The following is a 23,324-nucleotide window of genomic DNA, read 5'->3' on the forward strand; positions in this document are numbered from 1 at the left end:
AAACCACAATAGATTAAAATATTGTCTAATTTTTAAATGTCAAGTTCACAGATTGAATGTGTAATGTAAAAACTCTAATCAAGCTAAGTGTTTCAGGAGCTATATTAAAGCACAGTTTAAACAGCAAAATAAAATCCAGATTAGCATTCAGTAAAATAATTTTAAGTTATATGTAAAGACTGTAGATAATAGAATTTTACAAATTAATGCAAATCATCCTAAGTTCTAGATAATTAAACATGTTTTATATGTCTTTGTGTTGAAACATTTTATAAATACACTACAAGTAAAGAGTTTTAAAAAGTCATACCTGCAAAAGAGTTGTTCTATGGAGTTTCAGTGCCCCCTTTTGATGAATTTTAGCAAAGCATCCTGAACAATAATCTTCTCCACATTCAAGGCATACCTTAAAAGATATTGAAAAATCATACAATCTTATAAAATATGACTTTGAGAAAATATTTGCATAAAAAATTCATTGCTGTCATCTTTACTTCTCCAATTACACACCTAGATGTCAGCAGAATTGAGAAGCCCAAGGAAACGGAACATTTGTCCCAGTTAAGATGTAACTCTGAGAAAAATTAACTTGTAAACTTTAACTACTCTCATAGCAAAATAAATATAATAGCTGTAAGTAGGTTTTAGATATATGTGTTAGGTGCATGTATGTATGTACAATTTCTGAATAAATCACTAAAAAAATGGCAACCTCAGATCAAACTTCGTAACCTGGTAAAAATTAACAGCAGTATCTCTGGGTCAAAAATGTTTCATTATGAGTTCTTTTATCTTTCTGTATGGATTTACATGACACAATTAGTTTCAAAGGATGTGTATACTATTTGTCTCCAAAAATCCACACAGTCTTCTTTGAACGGCACTACTTCACTGGTGATTCTCAAAATGTGGTTTTAAAAGCATTCTTAGAAGATTCCTCAAAGGAAAAAAAGTATAAGAAAAAAAAACTGGATGGATCTTCATCAACATGTCAGCAATGTTTATGACTGGTGAAATGGTTACAGACAAGTGTATATTTGTCTTGTAAGTTCTCTATGGTGCTAAAATGTCATTCTTTAAATTTGCGGATAAGTTGGAGAATGTGATCTACCTCTACCTATGATGGTGCCAAGCAAGGATGAAAATGAGAAAAGGAAATGGAATTTTTACTGCAAGAGTAATTACTACTGTGCAGACGTACAGCCACTCTAACACCCTTTACAGTATGGTAAAAAAATAGTGCAAATGGCTAGTAGCCCCCATTTTCTTGAGTTCGGCCTAGGTTGAGAACATTCAGTAGTACAAATAAGAAAGCATGAGGCCTGGAGAGAGAGTGACAGAAAGTCTGCCAAGGAGCTCACACTCCCTTTAGCTCTCTTTCATTTCCTCTCCCTTTAGGGTGCCCACCACCCTTCTCCCCCTCCTTCCTCTCCCCTCTCTCAGGGTATAATAAGCATAAAGCAGCTGGGGCAGACTGGGGAGAGACAGACCAGATTCTTCTGCCTTGTACGGGTCACTGGTGACCTGATGCGCAACTCAGTGACACTTCTCAAACTGTACCATGCATACAAATCTCCTGGGATTTCCTTACAGAGCACACGCTGGTTTGGGAAGTCTGGAATGGGACCCAAGATCCTGCATTCTAACAAGATCCCAGGTGATGCCCATGCAACTGCTGGGTGCAGACCACACAGGGAGTAAGAAGGCACTGGAGTGTATTGGATGAAGAAAAGGAGACTAAACTTAGGGGGATATAAATTAGGAGCTTGGGATTAACAGATACACACTACTATATATAAAATAGATAACCAACAAGGACCTACTGTATAGCACAGAGAACTATTCTCAATATTTTTAATAACCTATAAGGGAAAAGAATCTGAAAAAGAATATATATACAGGGCTTCCCTGGTGGCGCAGTGGTTGAGAATCTGCCTGCCAATGCAGGGGACATGGGTTTGAGCCCTGGTCTCGGAAGATCCCACATGCCGTGGAGCAACTAGGCAACGTGAGCCACAACTACTGAGCCTGCGCGTCTGGAGCCTGTGCTCCGCAACAAGAGAGGCCGCGAGAGTGAGAGGCCCACGCACCGCGATGAAGAGTGGCCCCCACTTACCGCAACCAGAGAAAGTCCTTGCACAGAAACGAAGACCCAACACAGCCAAAAATAAATAAATTAATAAATTAATTTTTTAAAAAAGAATATATATCTATCACTTTGCTGTATACCTGAAATTAACACAACATTGTAACTCAACTATACTTCAATAAAAAAAATTAAATAAAACCCAATAAGAGTCCATTAACTTTTTAAAATTGTATTGCAAGTTCCCACATGATGATTCAATTACCTACAATAATGTAGCCATGTTTATTAAATATGAAATGATTAGGACAACACTCCAAAAATAGGTTAAAAGAGTAGGAAGTTGTATATAACTAAAATGAAACTAAAAAGGAAGGGTCAAATAACAATAACAATATCCACAACATTCAGGGAGCACTTACTCATTGTTCTAAGGGCTTCGTATGTTCCATCTCATTTAATTCTCACAATAACACCATAAGGTTAGCATGACCATTGTACCTCCATTGTGAAGACGAGGCAACAAAGGAACATAATGATTGAGAATTTGTCCAGTCATACAGCTAAAGGAGACAGGATTTCAACCCCAGAGTCTGGTTCAAAGCTTAAGCTCTTACCCAAGACCCACATTACTAATAATCATTGACCATTAATTTCAGTATTAATCATTTATTAGAAAACCTTCATAAAATCTACAATAAAATAAATCCAAAATGTCAAATGATTGCATGGTCTGGTATTTATCAAAATCCAAATATATTTTTCAAATGTGATTATAGCTACACAGAACTGGATTTATAATTTTAGTGGAAGAAAAATAAATACTAATCCTAGTATGAGAACTAATCCTAGCCTTTCAACTCCTGTTTCAAGAGCTATAGACTCTTAGAGAAATGATGATACAAACATTATCTAAATCTATAATTTTTAAGTGCAAAATTAAAAGCTATAACTTCACATACACATATGGAAGTATTATTGTATTAATGTAGACTTCAAAATGTATTCTACAACATGTCAGCTAATATTTTAATGAATTTCTCATAAATGTTCGGCACCATTTTTACAATGTAATATAGAGGACTGAGAGTCAGTTTCAGCATATAATTCTAAGCCAAATATTTGCTAACAATAGACTTTCAATGAAAGTAGCCAAACGGATGTTATACTGGAAGATCAAAGCTGGAGTCACAGCGTAAGCTTATATATTTTGTTATACAAGCATATTTGGATTTAAATTGGGTTAAAATGACCACCAACTGGAAAATCTTTTTAGGTAGTTTGTATAATTGGCAGGAACATACTAAAAATATAGATAAGGATGCCATTCCATCACAGATGCTTCTTTGACGATGGAATACTAAAGTGCTGTTTTAGCAAATATTTTTTAATTTGTTCAAGGCTAGATCACTTATGCTAAGCCTTCAGAATCCATTTGAGTTTAATTAAATTATCCACATTTGCCAAATTAATATGCAATTTTTAACTATCCATTTCACTTTTTTAATGTAGAAACAGCCTAAAGACACGGGAATTTCTTTTAAAAATAAGAAATCTGCAAATTTGGGGTTTTATTTTTACCACCAACATATATGAATGCAACATATATAAAATGTGCCAACAACAAAAGGCATACAATTTACTATCTCTTCTCAATGTGCTAGGCACAGTGCTAAATACTTCACATGCATTAACCATTATCCTCAATAACTTTGAGGTCATTACACTACTGTTACCTGTTTTATCCCATTTTACAAATGAGAAGACAGAAACAAAAGAATTAAGTCATTTGCTGAAGTTCACATAGCTAACAACAGGTAAAGTTGAGATTCAAACCCCCAAAATGTAAGCTTTTACTCCCCACCTCCCATCCCTATACAATTTTCCCTGATTAAGGTCCTGTCATAAGATATAGAAAGGTTGACTCTGATTATCCAGTCAGCATGACCATCTAGAATGATGGAAGCTAAGAACACAAGGTAACCTCAGAGTTCAACACTGTAGAGTTCATTACATCTACTGAGCTTGAATTTTTAAATAATTTTTTTGCTTTTAACAAGTATCATGGGATATTATTTTCATTTCAAATCAAAGAATATCTTTTCTTAAATCTTAGTAAATTCTTTAAGAATGGTTAGGGCCTAAACCCCGACTTCTATTTACAACAGTTTTCAGGCAAATCAGTTTTGTAATCACTACACACTTCATCACTCTCATCTGCTTTCCAGCCAAGGCACATGCCATTTATACTGTCCGGGAATGTCCTTTGCTTGCTTTTCTTTCTCTCTGGAAAAACAGATCCTTTATTTCCTAGTCAAATCTTATCTACATATGCCATATTGTTTGAATTCCATGGCCTTTAAAAAGTGCTCAACATAGAAGATGATTAGTAAGAAATATTGACTCATAGCTCCTATGCAAATACTTTTTCAGATCATGAACAGTGGACTCCAACAATTCAGTTCTGCCATAAGACCTTTTAGCTTTCATACTTCAAACTTCAGGAATATTAGCATTTGTTTATATTTTCTAAACTTTTCTGGATAGGTATAACTTGTTAAAATTCCACCATCATATCAAGTAAGGAGAAAAATAGTATGATATATGATGTAAAAGTAAGAGCATTATACCAAGAGCCAGGGTTTTACATTTAATATTATTAGTGCTTTATCAGACTTACAGCACTCTAACTCTCTGAGCTCAGTTAAAACTGCCATGAAATAAGGCTAGTAATACAATCTTAAACCAGAAGTGATTATAACTAAATTCTCTGAAATTTAATAAATATTAGTTATAGTGATCCACAAACATTAGTCATAATCATTAAATTCTTTGGGGGAAAACTGCTTCCTAGGTATGTATAATATTTTAATTGCAAAATATATTGGATATCTTCTTTTCAGTTAGCTTCAAAGATAACAGTGTTTTCAATAACAGAAATGCTTTAAAGAAATGACTCATTCAACAAACATTTGTTGAGTACCTATTAAATTGCAGGCATAATTCAAGGTGGTAAGCACACAGCAGGGAACAAAAGTAAATCCCTACTCTCATGAAATTTACTTTGTAGGTGAGTGGAAAATAAACAAACATACACTAAAGGGTGATAAATGTTATGTAGATGAATGAGGCAGCTTCACAAAACTATAGAGAGTCATCTCAGCTGTTGCTATTTTATAAAGAGCTGTCAGGACAGGCAATGTTTGAGTTGACTTTTATTGATATGAGGAGATCTTCGGGGGAGAAAATTTGATGGGGAAATATTAAGAGTTGAATTTTGAACACATTTAATTAGTGATTTTGGTTAGACATCCAAGTAGCAGTGTTGATTAGGCAGTCTGAGTTGAAAGTTCAGGGGAGAGATATGAGTTAAAGATGTAAATTTGGGAACCATCAAAATAAAGATGGGCTTTAAAGCCAAGAGAGTAGATGAAACTACCTAACGAACAAGTATAAACAGACTAGAGAAGAGGCCTGAGGACTAAGCCCTGTGGCACGCCAACATTAAGAGGTCAAGAATACAGAAAAACAACAAAGCCTTACACAGAAAAATACATACCATACGATTCCATTTATATAAATTTCAGTAGGTCTTGCACCACTACATGTATGCTGCTAAAAATCAGAATAGTAGTTGGCTTTGTAGTGGGAGTTAATTGGAAAAGGCACAAGGGAACCTTCTGGGGTATTCTATTATCTTGATGGGGGTGTATACATTTAAGATTTGTCCATTTCTCAGTAGGTAAATTATACCTCAATAAAAAAAAAAGAGAGAGAAAGAGAATGGGAGGAGATAATGTGATGACAGCAAGTGTAGACAACTCTTTAGAAATGTTACTAAAAGGGGTACAAGGGGAAATGTGAGGATCAAAGAAGAATTTCTGTTCCAGTTTTGGTTCGGGAAATACTGCAGCATGTTCTTGTGCTGATAGGCACGATCCAAGGGAGAGAGGACAAAAGTTAGGTGGTGTCTTTAAACAAGAATGAGAGGATGGGATTCAGGGCATCGTGCAGCATTGGCCTTTCCTGGCAGCCTGCACACTTCACCCTTAGTAATGGTCATGAAGGAAAAGATATGGCTACCAAGCAGGTTAAGTCGGGACAGGTGTATGAGCCCATGTGAAAGTTTGATCTTATTCCAGTGTACGTACTAGCAGAGCGGCTTTGTTCTCACACTGCCCACAGACCTTCCCTTTTATCTTGGGTTTTTCATGTTCAGAAGAATTTGCCATTTTATAATTAGATGGTTGTTTCACTGGCTCTGAAAGGGAAAAAAAAAAACCAATCACATTAAAATACGATGTTCAGTTTTCTGATTGATAAAGGAAATTATGCACATTTCTAAATTCTCAAACAGTATATAAATATTAGTTGCCCAATAAGAATGGCATGTAGCCAAGTCTAATCTTCCCAGTAGACTAGGGAGCCCACAGTCTCCCTCCCACCCCCTGTGACCACAGGGCCACACATATCCACCCTTATCCATTCTGCTGTAAACTCAGTTGAACTGGACATGTAAAATTACAGAATGTTAAAAACTATGCTTTGGATAGAATTCCCATAGCGTTCTGCCCCATCTCTGGATCAAACTAAAGTCCACACAGAACAACTTCTATAATAAATGTTATATACATTTCTATAATTTGTTCTATCAAATTATCTTAACTATCCAAATTAAATGTTTATCCTCTATTTTTAAAATCTTATTTCTTTTAGAATTACTGTAAATTCAAAATTTCTTTTCGGTTTTTGCTATTTTCAAATAATGTATTAAAATATAAAGCAATTTTCAATATTCTTTTAATTTCCCAGGGTAAAATTTCAATCTATAATTTTATACTGCTAAAAGTTTCTTCCTAGAGTTTAAGGAACAATGCTATGACAGCCCTCACTTTTCAAAAATACTATTATTATGATCATATCCTAAGTTGATTTTTGACATAAAGTAAGCACCCCTCCCCAAAATACAGATAAAATATATTTTGAGTATCAAAGATAAAGAGTCACCATTTTGGGGTTTAGAATCTTTATGCTGCATGAACAGTTCTAGCACTTAAATTTTCTATGTAATTCAAATGTAAATAAAAAGAAATTATACCTTCAGCATCTAATAATACAATGGTAAACTGTTTACCTTGAAGCTGCTCCTTAAGTAATTTTAATTTCACTTTTCCAGCAGAAAGCTGTATTAATACAATAGACATTGTATGTCAGGTATACAAACTCAAATAAAGTTTAAGTTACTAATAAAAATATTATAAAGCCATAACATTTTGGTGTCTCTTGAACAAAACAAACATTTTGAAAGAATAATATGAGATCTTTAATGCATATATAGGAATATTAATTAAATCAAGAGAAAATTCATAAAATAAAAATATATTTTGGAAATATATATAAACCAGTTTTTTAAACAACCATGCCACAAATTATCTTTAAACAAAAATTACGTATCACCATGAAATAATTTTAGGAACCCACTAGCATTCAAATATTGTAAAGGCTCAGTAAGCCTTTTCTATCTCTAATCTTTCTGAAACACACAAAGCCTAATATTTGTGCAGACTGAATCCAAGCTGAATTCTGACTAAGTTATTCTGCTCACATAACTGTAGAAGCTAATATTATTATCTTAATTGCCCAAATTAGAGAACCACATGTTTAAGCGTCATAGGCATAACCTTCAAATATATTATTTGTGATCCCTGACTTTCCCAAGTTGTAGCCAAAAAAATTGAGTAAGTAACAATTATGGATAGGTATTTCAAATAAATAATCACTTAAAATCCCTGGATCTTAAGAGTTGAAGAAACGAAACAGACTCGCCAATTGCACATACTTGCCTTGGTCTTATTAAAACCAACATCTGAAGTACACAGACATTCACGGAGCATGGTACACACTTACACACACACACTGTCAATTCATGCCTCATTTTCAATTTTCAATTTGCATGCTCAATTGCCCAATTTGTACATGAGAATATGAGAACAATGGTTGCCTCTTTGTCTAAGGCTGTACCAACTGCAGTCATCTTTGAAAATTTAGGCCTAATTATTTTCAGTGAATCTAGTGGTTTTGCTTCAAAAGGGCATTTGTTTGTTCCCATTCTTTAAGGAGCTGCTCAGATGCTATGTACCAAACACAGCAGACAAGAAAATAGAATTGAAATAATCAATTTTTATGTGAACGACACTTTTATTTTTTAAACTGGCAGTGTTGTACAAGTTACAGATAATTTAATCCTATTTTTTATAACCAAATTATCCAATACTATTACCTTAATGATACATCTGAATTGCACCATGATCTATGTGTTTATAGGCTACCTGGGCAGAATGCATATACCAAAGCAAAACGAATTCATTATCAGGGACATGTTATACTTTGTTCTTGTTACTGTGAATAATATTTTTCTGCTCTATGAATATAGCCATATTTACTTCAAATGAATCAAACTGCATACAAATATTTCAATGAACAAACTGCTAGCTTACTATTTTTAGGCAAATAGAATTTCCTCCTAAGTCTGACTTTTATCTGTTGGGGAAAGAGATGAGGGTGGAGTAGGGTTGGACCAGGGATACACACACACACAGGCAAACACCATAAAGATACATGTATATGGATATGCATATGTGTGTATATATAAAACACCAGGAATTCAATATACTGAAGCCTATACCTTATTAACCCACTTATGACTCCACCAGGAGATGCTGAAGGGGTCCTATCAGGAGTCAGGGCAGCTTAGTGTCTCTACCACACAGACATATCATCTGGGCCCTTGGGGTCAGCTACATTGTATTCATCAGCCTCCCTGGCATTCACAAATGCCTCCATCCTGCCACTAATGTGCTAATCCACCGTGCTGGGCCCACACTCCTTCCACAAGCCACCTTTTCAAATATCCTCCTTCTTAATCCAATTAGCTACTCAACCTTTGCCATTCTCCACTACTTGTCCTTCTGTCCAAGCTGCTCTGCCCTTCTATGAAGCCCTTATTAAAGAGTCCTTTAACTATCATATGCCTTAAAAATTTCCTGAAAATATCTCTTCCGAAAGTTCACAGTACCTGGACCCACCTTTCCGCACACACGACCTTCTCCACAGAACTCTCCAGAGGAAAGAGCTCCATTTCTATCCCCTTTCACTCACCAGGAGAGAAGGAAAATGTTCTCCCTGTTGGCTCCTCAGTGCTGCTTCCAGAATACTGTTCCGCTCTCACCATTAGGCGAAGTTGCCTCTACTGAAGGTCCCCACCATCCACTTACTGCCTTTATCAATACCCAGGATCCTCTGGCACCTGAACCTCAGCAGTCTGTTCAGTATTTCTCTCCAGCACATTTCTGGGTGATGATCATGGAGACTTTACTGCTCATGTTCCCTTGACATCCTGATGCTGAAAACCCTCCCACATGCTGACTACTATGAACATCTAAGTGCCTCCTCAGCCACCTGACCATTATGACCAAACCTTGGACCTAAGCAGCAATCTGAATGGCCATACTTTCAAAATCCCAAACTCAGAGTTTCTCAGTGCAAAATGCAATCTCCTTACCTCCTTCCTCTTAGACCTCCCATTATCTACCAACCATTATGATGAAATAATAGCAACTGGGTCCCCTACAAATCCATGCTGAATAAGCCCCATGGGCTCTTATGGCTCTCCAGCAATCCATTCATTCATTTGCTACTAAACCTCAAACATGATTCTCACATGATTTGGCTACTCCAAATCTTCTCCATTCCAAAAAACTCAGATTCACCCCCATTTCCTTTCCTTAATCTAAACAGATGATCTTGTCTTCAGATTTACTAAGAATGTCAAGGTCTTCCTATTAATATTTTTCCACAGCTTCCTGCCTCACTGCCTGTCAAAAACAACCTCTAAAAATGTACCTTTACTGCCACCTGTTTTCTCTTCCATTTTTCTTGTCTCAGAGAAAATGTGCCCTCCTTCCCTTGGTCAAGCCCTCCTCAAGGAGCTACCTCTTCAAAGCCCTCAGCAACTGGCACCTCCCTCATTTGAATCTTCAATCTTTCCTCCACTAGTGAATCTACAAATTGGCTCACATCTTCCCCCGATTCTAAATATATATATATATATATATATATATATATATATATATATATATATATATATATACACACACAGAGTATTTATATATATAGTATTTGTTTATATATTTTTGTATTATATATATAAAGTCTCCTTGATCCTATTAAAGCCTTGAGAGATCACCCTCTGTTCTCACGTTTACTGAAACTTTAGCCTTTACTCATTGCCACCTGCCTTTCTTTTTCAACCACTTGAAATATATTTTTACATCTGATAACAATCCAACCATCAAATCAAATTTATTGTTTTTAAAAATTGTCATTCTCCGTAAATAAACATTTTAATGTGATTTTCAGTTAATATTACAATTGCTACACATATTATCTCACACCTTGCTCAAAACTCTGAAGTAGTCAGGAAGTACTGTTATGCATGTTTACAAATATGGCAACAGTAGCCCAAGAAAGGTTACAGCATTTGTCTAAAATCACAAAGCTAATGAGATGAGTCAGGATTTTAATCTATATTGTGGCGAGCATTGCCCTCTGAGGAATGCGCCACTGAGACCCTCATAAGCCTCAGGGCCCGATTGTACTCTCCTTGGTATGCATCCTGGACTTTATGGTATGAAAGTAAAAAAGGAGATGGCCTTTGGCCAGATCCTCCAGGGACCTGCTCAGATAATGAGAGTCCCTGGTTGTTCCCTAAAGCTAGGAAAAGCAACCCTGGAGGGGAAATTGGTGACTTTGTGGAACAAGCAATAAACCCGCTGATGCAGATAAGGTGGTGACTAAGCCTAAGATGAAAGACTAGTTCTATAGAACAATGACTATGCAAAGTCCCTGCTTTAGGGGTAGTATATATATGACTGTGCTTTGCTATTAAATTTGCCTTGCAACCATCAGTTGTTTGTGCCCTTCTGATCCCATACCTTGGTGCTTTCCGTTCCCTACCCCCTCTCGTCAATTGTTGCTGCACTTTGAGGACCCGCCGGCTGGCGACACTATATAGTCTAGCAAAGGGTTTCTTGTTCTTGGTACCACTGACATTTTAGGCCAAATAATTCTTTGTTGTGGGGTCTGCCCAGTGCATTGTAGAATGTTCAGCAGCACCCCTGGCTTGTAGCCACTACACACCATTAGCCAAAAAAATCCCTCTCAGTGGTGATAACTAAAAATGTGTCCAGGCATTGCCAAATGTCTCCTGGGGGACAAAATTGCCCCCTGTTGAGAAACACTGCTAAAACTAAACCCAACTTTTTCATTACAAATACATCAATCAAGGTTGACTTCTCCATTTTTTTTCCTAAAAATGTCCTCCTTTACTTTCATCTCCTACGAAATTATATTACTTTGACTCTATTTCTCCCATTTTTCTCTTCTCAGGCTCCCTTTACTGGAGAGCTGGCAAATTATCTCAGAACTAGTCTGAAAGCCTGCATTCCAAATCTTGGCCCTGACCCTCGTGAGCAAGTTATTTAACTTTTTTGATGTTAAATTACTTCATTTGTGGAACTGGAAAAAATAACAACTGCCTCTTAAGAGTGATATAAGCTTAATGAGATATAACAGGAAAAGCACTGTTGACTGGTATAAGACAGATAGTGAATAAATATTCAAGTTGTCTTTGCCTCCATATTCTCTGGGCTTTATCCTTCATACCTGCCCTTTATCCTTTACACCTTTCTTATCCTTTTTATAAATTCTTAGGGAGCACATTTACTCTCTCAGCTTCAACTAACACATAAGAATGCAAACAAAACTCTAAAATATTTGAAATTTGCTAAGAGAGTAGAACTTAAATGTTTTTATTTTTAAAAATGAGGTAAATATGGATGTGTTAATTAACTCGATAGAGGGAATTCACTCACAATGTATATCAAATCATCGTGTTGTACACTTTAAATATCTTACAATTTTACTTGCCAATTATACAATAAAGCTGGGAAAAGGAAGTAAGAGAGGGAGGGTAGAAGGGAGGGAGAGAAGGAGGAAGCCAACTATCTAGCTCTAAATCTAAACACCAGAACTTTTTTTTCCAGCTCCTTTATTTATTCTATCTCCTAGGCAATTCATCCTGGAATATCAGTTATATATTTGACTTCTTCTTTTCCTTTCTCACTGTGTTTTGGGTCCATGTTTCCTTTATATTTCTTCTGCTACGTTCTCAATCAGACTCTTCTCATCTGACCTTTTAATAGACTTAAAAATAGTCTCTCTGCTTCTGTATCAGTGGCCTCCAAAGTAGCATGTATGCATGCCTGAGGGAGCTCAGGAAAAGATCAAAAAGAAGCATCTATTCATGTTTATATCATCCTTGATTAATTTCCATATTTTGTTTTACAATGAACATGACATATTAGTAAATTAGTATATATATATATATAAATAAATTATATTTATAAGTAAATAAAAAATTCATGGATAGAAAGTCCATTCTCAAAATATATTCTTTATTGCTATGGTGGTACATGATCAAAAGAGTCTGAATATCATTTGCTCTATACTCTACTTATATAAACTTCAAGCACTGGATATTAACAAGATCAACCATCATACATCATTACCTTAAACTTGCTACTCTCCTGCTTCAAAGTTGTCAGGGAATTATATTCACCCAGTGAAAAAGTCAACACTCCTGAGTCTGGTATTCAGGCCTCTGCCCAATCTTATTTCTACTCCCGCCTTCTGTGACTCCCCAAACCCCCATGCTTTCACCCTCAATTATGAGGTTTATGGGAATGGGCATTATGACTTATTCATCACTTTTCCTTACAAATATATCTAGTACACTCTCAAATATTTGTAGAGCTAAACTATTATTTCCCAAGCACAAATGATTCATACACTACATGGCAAAAATTACATAGTGATTTTTCCTATAAATATTTTCATATGTGCATCATCTTTTACATTAGGTAAGGATAACCTTGAGAACAAGGATAATTCACTATAAAACAAAGAAGGCACTTAATAAATGCTATTGAATAAATAAATCAATAATCACAAAGAGTCAGCACTTTTAATATATTATATTTACAACAACATCTAAAGTATGGAACACTGTCTCAGAAAGATAATGAAAAATGCAAAGTGGATTATAAAACTTTTAATGCAAAAATTAAAGAAACATATCTCAGTAAGAGAATGACACTAAAGAATAAAATGCTTTTTCTAAGCCAAAAAGGTTAGAAGTGCCAAGATGTCTGTAGATGCCAAATGACCCAATGAAAGTTTAATGATAGGTATATAAAAAAGAAAAAGCTATATAAGTTAAAACTTACAAAGTCACAGATTTTGTACTAAAGAATCCAGAAGCAAAACAGTTTTCTTTACATAAGGACACTCATTTGTCTTTAACCTTAAATATTATGTAATACTATATTTTACAATACACAGTAAAGATAAAGCAATTCTATAGCTGGGAAATTTTAAAGCATTTTCCCTTGGGTATCTTCACATATGGAATCAACAGTTTATGAGTAATTATTATTCAAGCAGAACATAAATACATTAAATAAATGTGATATAATAAAAAGGCAGAAAAAAGTCAGTCCTTTGTTATATCAAATAATTTCGCTTTCACCTTAATATAGAACTACATAGTTCTATTTCACATACTTAAAACCAGAACTGAACTGAAGGGAAAAATTCAGCTTAGAAAATTCACCTGAAGATGAATTTTTAAAAATCAACTTTCAGATGAAAAACAAAAACATATCTGAATAATGAAAGTTGCATATTAGCCCATAAAATATAATTGAAAGCCAATAACATGCAAAGTTGTTAAAACAAGAATAGGAGGCTCTTAGGTATGGAAGGGAATGCAAGATCTGAAAAAATAATTTATATCTTCTCAGCAAACTGCGTAAGAATCAAATGGTATTTTCTTACCTTAATAACATTTCCTTTATTTTGTGACATCATGCATGATTGATTATCCAACCTGCCCACTTGTCCAGATTGCCAGTGACATCCACTTGACCTTCAATATATATGAACAGAAGACAAAATGTAATTACTAAATACATTTCTCCTTTTAATGAAAACAAATATATTTTCCCTGTTTCAGAAAATGGAAATTCAGTTGTTAACATTTAACAGATGACCACAAAATGAAAATGAAATATCAATAATGCCACAATATCCTCAGTAATTCTAAAATATAGCTCTGTTATATTTGGAACTTTTGAGAAGAAATGAATAAAAGTAAACTGTCCAAACACAGATGAAGAATTTCATTTTTTAGACATTTACAATGACTAAAGATAGCTTTACTGATTTATAGAAAATTTTACAGATTGTCATGCAGTTTTAAAGGCTAAGCATTCACAAATGTAAAGAGAAAAAGGAAGCAAAACAAGAGCCACCAAAATTCAGCAGATCTATTATGTGATGAATTCCTTATTAAGACTTCAAATTAGCTCCCACAGCAAAAGGTAACAGAGCTTGCAAAGAAGGCAAACTGTTTCACTTTACAGTTTTCAAAGCACTTTTATTTGAGCCTCACAAAATCTTTTGAAGTCAACAGAGCAGGGAGGCCAATTCCCATTTTTAAACAATAATGAGAGAAAAACTTGCCCAAAGCCACAGAAATAATAAATCATAAAACCAAGATTGGAAAACCGGACTTTCCATCTTCCTGACCAGTGACTGGCAGGTTCTCATTCTGGCTGTGACATTTACTATCTGTGTGACCTTAGAAAAGCATTTAACTATTCTGAAAACCCAGTCAAGCTTTAGAACATTTTTGAAAACAGCTAGAAAAGGTTCCGCAACTGATGAAAACTTACTCTTGGGGACTGATTTCAGGAACTCTGATTCACAGATATATTCATGATCCACGGAGAAGCCCAAACTAAATCCAAATTAGTGAAGGTTTAAAAAAATAAGAAAGAAAAAGAAAAACCAAAAAAAACACAATAAAAAAAGAAAACTGGCCATTGGATCATTAGGATAAGAGCAGCAAGATACAGAATAAACTTTGTCACCTGGAATGTACTACATTGAGATGACTTTGATTAAACCCATACTCTGATTATTAGAAAGGTTGTGTGTATAGCTCATGAATACTTTTTCAAAGAGTTAATCTCTAAAGATAAACACTACTAAAACTATAATAAACCTTTGAATTTTATTTAATGGTTCAGAAGGTACTTCATAGGTATTTGATAATCATCATTTTGAATACTAAACAAAAGCAAATTTAATACACAAAGAGTCTGATAATATTTAGTACCACCAAAAGCATATGAAATACTTCCACTCATTCTCTGTAGGAGAAAGTTATACACTTTTGAAGCCTATTTGAAAGAAGTTCTCCAATGTCTACCAAAATGTAAACTGCCATATACTTTGACCTAAAATTATATGGGTGGAAATTTATCCCATAGATACTCTTATATATGTAAGCAAAAATATATGTAGAAACATATTCATGGCAGCATATATAATCACAAAATACTGAAAACTTACTAAAGATTTGAAAAATAAATGCTATTATAGCCACACAAAGTAAAACTATGCAGCCACTAAAAGAATGAGATCACTGTGCACTGACGTGGCAAGAGCACTAAGATACATCAAGTAGAAAAATAGAATGTGAATCCACCCACAGACTTTTATAGATGAACTCATTTGAAAAATGTAAAAGACATGTTAGATACAAACCTACACACACACACACACACACACACATTCAAACACATATATACATAGGCTTGTACAAAGACAAGACATTTGTGGGAAGAAACATTTTAATTGTTAAAAGTGGTACTACAAAATGGGCTGGAAGTCAGCCTAAAGTGCAGAAGAGATCATTTTCATTATGTAACTATCAGCTATACTTGATTTTAATTATATTTATGTATTATTTTTACAACAAAGCAAAATGTTCAGTAAAATTAGTACAGATATGCAAGCATAATATTAGAGAAGTCTCATTAATAAAATTTCAGCTAAAGCACATTTGCTAAAAATATTTCAAACATACATGAGGGTCTGAATGATTCTTATCTATGTGCATGTTATCCCCTGCCCCCAAAAGTCTTTTAATAAATAAAAATGCCCTACACATAAACTGGCAATCTCCTACTGATGGCAATTTTATGGGAGCAAAGGGCAAGTTCTGCATTGTTGTCCTCAACATTCCAGACTGGTTCAGAAGAGGAATGTAAGAAGAGAAATAAGAACATGTAAGACCAAATAAGGTTCAGAGGAAAGGGACACAAATAGAAAAAGTAGGGGAAATTTTATATTGCTTGTTCATCAGGAAAAGCCAGAAATGATTCATTCAGGACAGATAATCATTAGAATGACAATAATATATAAAATAGTTCTTGGCATAAGGACTTCAGTTTATAATAAAATTCATTTTATTCCTCTAAAATCCTCTAAAAATGTCACCCACCCTCTTTCTTCCTTTTCTTTGCTCCCTGTTGCTTGGAATTCTCGTAGTTTCTTTTCCATCTCTTGGTTCTCCAACTCTAACTGCACTTTCTCCATTCTCAGTTCTTCAGCATTTCTGAATAAGATTTAAATGCAAAATGTTCATTTGGGGTAAACAAACAAACCCCCCAAAAAGAAAAAAAAAGGCAAAATAAGTTTATATCGTGGTTTGCCCTTAATTAAAATTATGAATAATAAATATGTGAAAAACTATTTTAACTACTTCCTTTGTAGTCTTTGAAATATGGTTTCTAAAGTTAGCATTTGCCTTTGATTAATATTCTCCTGAAGCAAAGTATCACTTCAAATCTTAGACTTTTGTTTTATTACACTGTTAGAGGTCTCAAATCATAATTCATGTTATACATGAGCTATGTCTTTATATGTGTATAAATATCCATGACACACAAATAGAAAATAAAATAAAAATTATTTTCTAATTTCCATACTGTCTTTAAAGGATTCAAGTAGTAATACTTTGAATCATAGTGTTTAAAATAACTATTCTGTATGGGCAGAATACACATTTTTGCTAAATTAATCATCTTGGAAAACTTCAATAAATTTCTACCTTTATGCCATGTATGTATAATACAAAAAGAGAAAGAGAGAGAGAGAAGGGCCTGCTTGGAGCCTATTAGGAAGAAAACACCTATCAAGGGTTTTGGAACAGGAGTCATCAAAGGGATATATGGGAACTGAGCCAAGCATCACCTGTTGTTTCCACTGAAGGAAAGCAACGAGAAGAAAACTTTCTGAGGACAGAGCAGAGCCCCCTTACAGATTCCTGTACAAGAGCTTTTGTAATATCTGAAGTTCATCAAGCTTTTGACACAAGCTGTAATTCTATAATTCTGGTCCCTTGTCAGCATTAGTCACTGAGTCTCTCTTTCATAGAAGTAAACCAACCTAGTTCTCTAGCTTTCATTCTCTATCATGAGTTTAAATCTCTTCCTTCATTATTTTATTAGTGTCTTATAATCAAGTAGTGTGGGCTATTTGGGTATGTGTGCCATGGCAAGGAACCAAAATAAGAATAATGAAGATAAGAGAGGGAAATAATTGAGAGGTGGTGAGCAATCCACCAAAGAGCAAGCAGGCCAAAGATATGTCCCCAAGTGGACAGTCCAGGAAGATATATGGAAAGTGACAGGAGGCAAAAACTGTCCAGAGCGTAATTCAGCCCCTACTACAAACAAGCACTGTCATAAGTGATAGAATGTGAGACCCAATGGAGCTTCCATCATAGAAAGAACGTAGACAAAGGTGAAGGTAATTGAAGTATAGTATAATGGTTTTTTCATTGGAGAAGTACAGGGAGACGCCTAAGCACACAGAAAGGGCACATACCCAGCTCCTGGGGCCGTAGGAACAGTACCTGGTGGAAGTGAAGACTAAGCTGAGTCCCAAGGGATGAAAGGACTTAGCCAGCCAAAGGGAAGTGGTGAGAGCAGTGTTCCAGGAAGAAAGAAGAGTGTGGGTACAAGTAGAAAAGAGTGATGTGTGGGTCCAGGAACTAGAAGCTCCATGTGCCCAGGCATTAAGTGCAGGACGGGGAGAGTGGCAAGAAATGGAACTGCTGAGGTGGACAGTGGCCAGATTATGAAGAGCTGTGTAGGCCATGATGAGGAATTGGGATTTGTATTTCTATGAGCAATAAGAATTTTTAAAAGGTTTTAAGGGAATTGAGACTTGATAATACTTGCACTTTAGAAAGATCACTCTGGCTGTATAATGGAATATTAATCAGAGGGTGTAAGGCTGAGAGCAAGGCAGCCAGTTAGGAGACTATCTCAGTAATCCTAATAACAGAGAGACTGTGCTGGTCTGACTGGACAGAGACAGTGGAGAGAAAAATGGGAACATTTGAGAAATATAAGAAAATAGAATTAACGGGACTTGGAGACTGAGCAGAAGTAGGTGATTGACCAAAAAAGGGACAAGGAAGGAACCTGAGATAATCTCAAGAGCAACCAGGAGGCCAGTGATGCCATTTCCTGAACTAATTCACTCTGGGGTGGGCTGGGGACACAGTTCAGGATTAGTGGCCCAAAGTCTCAGTGGCCCACAGCACTTTCCACATGGCCTCCAGAGGAAGAGTTCAAAAGCACACATGTGATTGTGTCACTTGTTTGCTTATAAAACTTTTGATGTTTTGAAAGACCCCACTACGGTAGAGGAAGGGGGTGCGACTGAAGAAAAGCAATTGGCCTACTGACCAAGTGGTGAAGTTGATGGTGCAATTCCGTGGGTCTGGAGCAAGACAAAAGATTCTTCCTGGAGACAGCCTTAGACACAGAGCCAGAAGGGCAACTAAAGTTGATCCCACAGGGACCGTGTCAACACAACAAATCCAAGAGGCAGAAACAGCCCACAGAAACAGTGTGGAGGCTGGAAAAGAGTAGAGAGGAATTGGAGAACACCAAAACGTAAGACAACATTAAGACAATTGTTGAGACAATGTCAAATAAGAAAGACTTGGAACAAGGAAAGGGCAAGAAAAGAAACTCCAGAGCAATTACCATAGAATGGGTGTTCCCGCCCTAGTTTCTATGGGTTGTGGTTCACAGGTGGACCAGGGAGACATGCAGGCCAGGGAACAGTGACTCCCCCTCATCTCCAAGATAAATCTCAAACTCCTTAGTGTGGCATACAAGTTAATTTATTAGCTATATGACTTGCCATTCTCACCAATTCTGTTCTATAAATCTTAGTGAACTAGATATGTCTGAAAGTCCCCAGACTATGTATCTGTGTGCCTTTGAACAAGTTTCACCCAGTAACTACTCAACTAACTAACTGCATCTTTCAGGCAAAGCTTGGAGACCTCCTCACCCCAGGCCTAGCAGTTTGGGCCATGTTCTCATAGCTACCAGTGCTTTAATATCACACCATGTTTCACACTACTTTGTAAATGTAATTTTACTTATTCACATCTTCCACAAGCTACCTGAGGACAAAGATTGTGCCTTTCTTCTTTTGTACCCATTGTTCCTTAGCACAGTATATAGACTATGTGTACTTAACAAATGTTTGTTGGATGAATATTTATAGGTATATACACACAGACTTAAAACATATCACCAAAATGCATTGTCCCCTCTCTCTTTGCATTAAAAAAGTAAAATTGGTAATACTAGCAATTGGATAGCTCCCCTCCCTACCAAAAACTAGTAAACCTAATAATGATAATGCCATATAACTTTTTCCAGTTGACAAAATGCTTTTCTACACAGTATCTCAAAAGTAAAGGGAGAATTAGGAAAGCTCTGAAAACACTGAGTAACCACAGGACTATTTATCTGGATCAGGGAACTCAGAAACTAAAATTAAACATTGACAGTCTGCCCCCAACCCATGATGGCTGGCCCTGAATCATATTTGAGAGGAAGGCCTTGGGAATTCCCAGTGACTCTAGATGATCTCAAAGGGAAATGGTCTATTGAACCTCTGATACCCCTACCATGTCCTGAAATTTCTAGGATACCCAGAATTGCTCGACTCAGGCCGAATGCATCTCCAAGGCAATCTAGGACAGAAAGTACCTGTCCTGGGAAAGGTGAATTCAACATAAAGTCCTTTAACGATGCAAAGTGCAAGGGTAGTTAGTGATTTCTATTCCCTGTTTAAAGGTCTCATCTCTCACTTTAACAGTCTCCCTAAATTTCAATTTCTTTCAGTTTCTTCAGGGTGATTCTTTTCTAATTTTGTATAAGTGTCACAAAAATATTTGTAACTTTCTGTTGTATTGCTTCAATAGTTGATGAACCCAATTCGCATAGATTCTTATGTCATAAGTATTTTTAGTCCTCATTTTTAAACCATTATAGATTTATATTTCAAACCTACTCTCTTAAAATAGAGCAATGTGAAGAAAATGGAGATGAGAATTCACAAAATTTTATTTCAACTCTAAACAGCCACATATGAAAAGAATACTTTAAATTATAAAATACAGAAACTTTAGCAACTATTCTATTTAAGTAATAAACACATATGCACTTACTTATATTTTAGCTTTACAGAATTTCCAGGTTTTCCCCATGGAAGAACCACAAAATCTTTGGTGTTCATGATTACTGTCTTAGTATTGTCTAAAAATTATTGTGATTTGTGAAAACTTCTGAAAAAGTAACAAAGGCAAAAGAATTATGTCAACATAAAGTGGTTAACGTTACAAATTTGAAAATACATATAACTCAGGAAAATTTTTAAACAAGAAAATGTTATGAGGGAAAAAATTGAATCAATGGTTAAACAATAAGAAATTATTATAAATGATAAATGTATTATGTTATACAAACATTTATATGCTAATATAGTTATAACTATAACATATCTGATGGAACTAAAATTTTACCAATAATTATATAGCAAAAGACTGTGGAAACTGAAAGTGAAGAATGAATTCCTTAAGACAAATAGAGCACATATTCTGGCTCTTTCTATTATTAAGATTATAACAATATATATCAGGTATTTGTTCCCAGCCAAAAGTAATACCCAAAGCTAGGTAGGTAGTGAAAAGAACCTTAGAAACACAATCCAAACTCGAAAACCTTTTTTTTTTACATATACGGTAATGTAAAATGAGAATTAAGGTATGCAATAATTACCCAAAGGCATTCAAGTATACTCATTTATCAAAGAAAAATTTAATGATGCTGTTTGCCTAAGATAAAAAATTAGCATGTTTAGAAAGAATTTTTCAACAAGAAATGAAACAAAAAAGATTTTTTGCCTAACTCCAAGTTAGCCAGAAAATTAAATTATTCAGAACACCCTATTTCCTGAGTATCCCAATTACTCATGGTTCTACAATAATTTACTCTGTAACACTGAACTGCTGAATCACATGCACAACTATTAGATTTTTATATGAATAAAAGTTTCCAAATTCCAAACACTCTTAAATATGAGGCAATATAATAGAGTCCATAGTCATAAATGCCCAAACCATTTGATACCGTCATTTTATATATGTGCTCCCATGTGCTCATAACCCCTATAAATATTTATTAAGGCTCTGCTACATGCACAGCACTGTACTGAGAGACATGAAGGAGTCAAGGCCCAAGGAGATATGTTCTCTGGGCTCAAATAGTGTAGAGTCAAATAGGGCATATAAGACCTATATATCAAAGCCATAAAACAAGGTAGGAATTACAAAGGCTATAAAACTTACAGATATAAGAGGGGAGCAAAAGAAGAGAATTCAAGCTGGCTAGCATTTAAAGTGGGGCTTTAAGGTGAAGGGGGGCTAATATATAAAGATATGGATGGGATGAACTTTCCTCACTGCTAGAAGAAAACAGCTCTTGAATGGAGGGGGGAAAGTAGGTGTAAACTTGGAAATGTAGGCTGAGGCCCAATAATGTGTGATGTTAAATCTCAAGTTAAAGCATTTGGAATGCTTTCTGTAGCTAATGAGAATCACTGAAACTTTTAGAAGAAGAACAGGAAATAAGCCTAGAAGGTATGCTCAAAGACTTAAGCAGAGAAGACATCAGAACAGGAGTAATCAAGTGTAAGTCTACGTGACATTAAAGTCAGCACAATCGAATGAATCGAATCTCTGGGAGATTATTTTACAATTCCAATGATGCAACCACTGATCAAAACATTTTTGGAATGCCTCTTTTGAGACTGTCTGCAGAGTCCATCCTATATCCAACAAACACAAAAATCTACTTGGCTATACCTCATTCAAAACTAAAAATTATGGTGGCCAGCAGGAGCAACTACTTTGTTCACTCAAATCTAGTTTCAAATTACTCTACCTCCAGAAATCAGATTTAGCCTGAAAGGGTAGATTTTTAATTCCTTTGAGGAAATTCTAAGGGAATTTATTCTCTGAAGAGAATTCCAAAATGGAATTATACAAAATAATTTTATACTGTAAGTAATGTAATGGCTGCATCATAGGACAAAGTATATTTGTGCCTTCAATCAACAGTTATTTAGCTGCTCCTTTGTGAGCCCTATTGTGGGTACTGAAGTCACAATGGTAAATAAGACATGGTGTCTTCCTTCAAAGGACTCACAATCAAGGGGAAAACACACAAATAAAGACAATACCATGCGACATTCTGAAAGAAGAAAGTACTTAGGAGAGACGTCTAACTCAGACTCATTTCTCACCCACCAAGTCCTGTCTCTCAAAGCTAAAATCAGTGTCAAAGAAAACCAAAGATACCACAGGAATGAAAAACAAAATTTGGTTTGCTTCTACCCCTTCTTTGTAGGTAAAACCTTTGTCTCATTTCTATCAGAGACTACAAAAGGCACCTTTAAAAAACTTCTAGGACATAGAGTAACAGAGAGTCTATGTATCCCTTTTTGATCTAAACCAGGAAATCCAACAGCTGGACACTCATCTACTGTCAGTAAATTTTTCGTGAAAAGTTCCATAATGTTATCATTACCATTATCATCAAAAAATAAAAGAATCCCCAAAGTTAATATGTCTGATTAATTAAAATAACTTAAATTGCCTTAACTTCATTTATGCATTGAGATATACAATTTTATATGTGTATGTACATTATGCATAAAGCTGAACTGACACACAAGGACTGAAGTGAATGAAAGAAAAATCCGTAAATTTCATTAGGATGAGATGATTCAGATTTATAGCTCTGCTGATAATGTGATTTAGCCAATAAATAGTCTTATTCAGGGGGCATTTCACTTCACTGAATGCAATTAGCAAGGCTTCTTCTCAATTAAA

General features: G+C 35.3%; 1 protein-coding gene across 1 annotated transcript in view; it reads right to left on the reverse strand.

The window, feature by feature from the left end:
• Positions 1-23,324, reverse strand: part of ZBBX (zinc finger B-box domain containing) — a 116,784-nt gene that overhangs the window by 89,034 nt on the left and 4,426 nt on the right. The window contains exons 2-7 of the mRNA XM_059064171.2: positions 20,601-20,717; positions 16,557-16,670; positions 14,042-14,132; positions 7,221-7,269; positions 6,238-6,347; positions 311-406 (exon numbers count right to left, since the gene is read on the reverse strand). Coding sequence (XP_058920154.1) covers positions 311-406; positions 6,238-6,347; positions 7,221-7,269; positions 14,042-14,132; positions 16,557-16,670; positions 20,601-20,668 — 528 coding nt within the window. The 5' untranslated portion in view covers positions 20,669-20,717. The remainder of the gene's footprint in view (positions 1-310; positions 407-6,237; positions 6,348-7,220; positions 7,270-14,041; positions 14,133-16,556; positions 16,671-20,600; positions 20,718-23,324) is intronic.

This window comes from Kogia breviceps, chromosome 5 (assembly GCF_026419965.1).
Source record: "Kogia breviceps isolate mKogBre1 chromosome 5, mKogBre1 haplotype 1, whole genome shotgun sequence".
NCBI classification, from domain to species: domain Eukaryota; kingdom Metazoa; phylum Chordata; class Mammalia; order Artiodactyla; family Physeteridae; genus Kogia; species Kogia breviceps.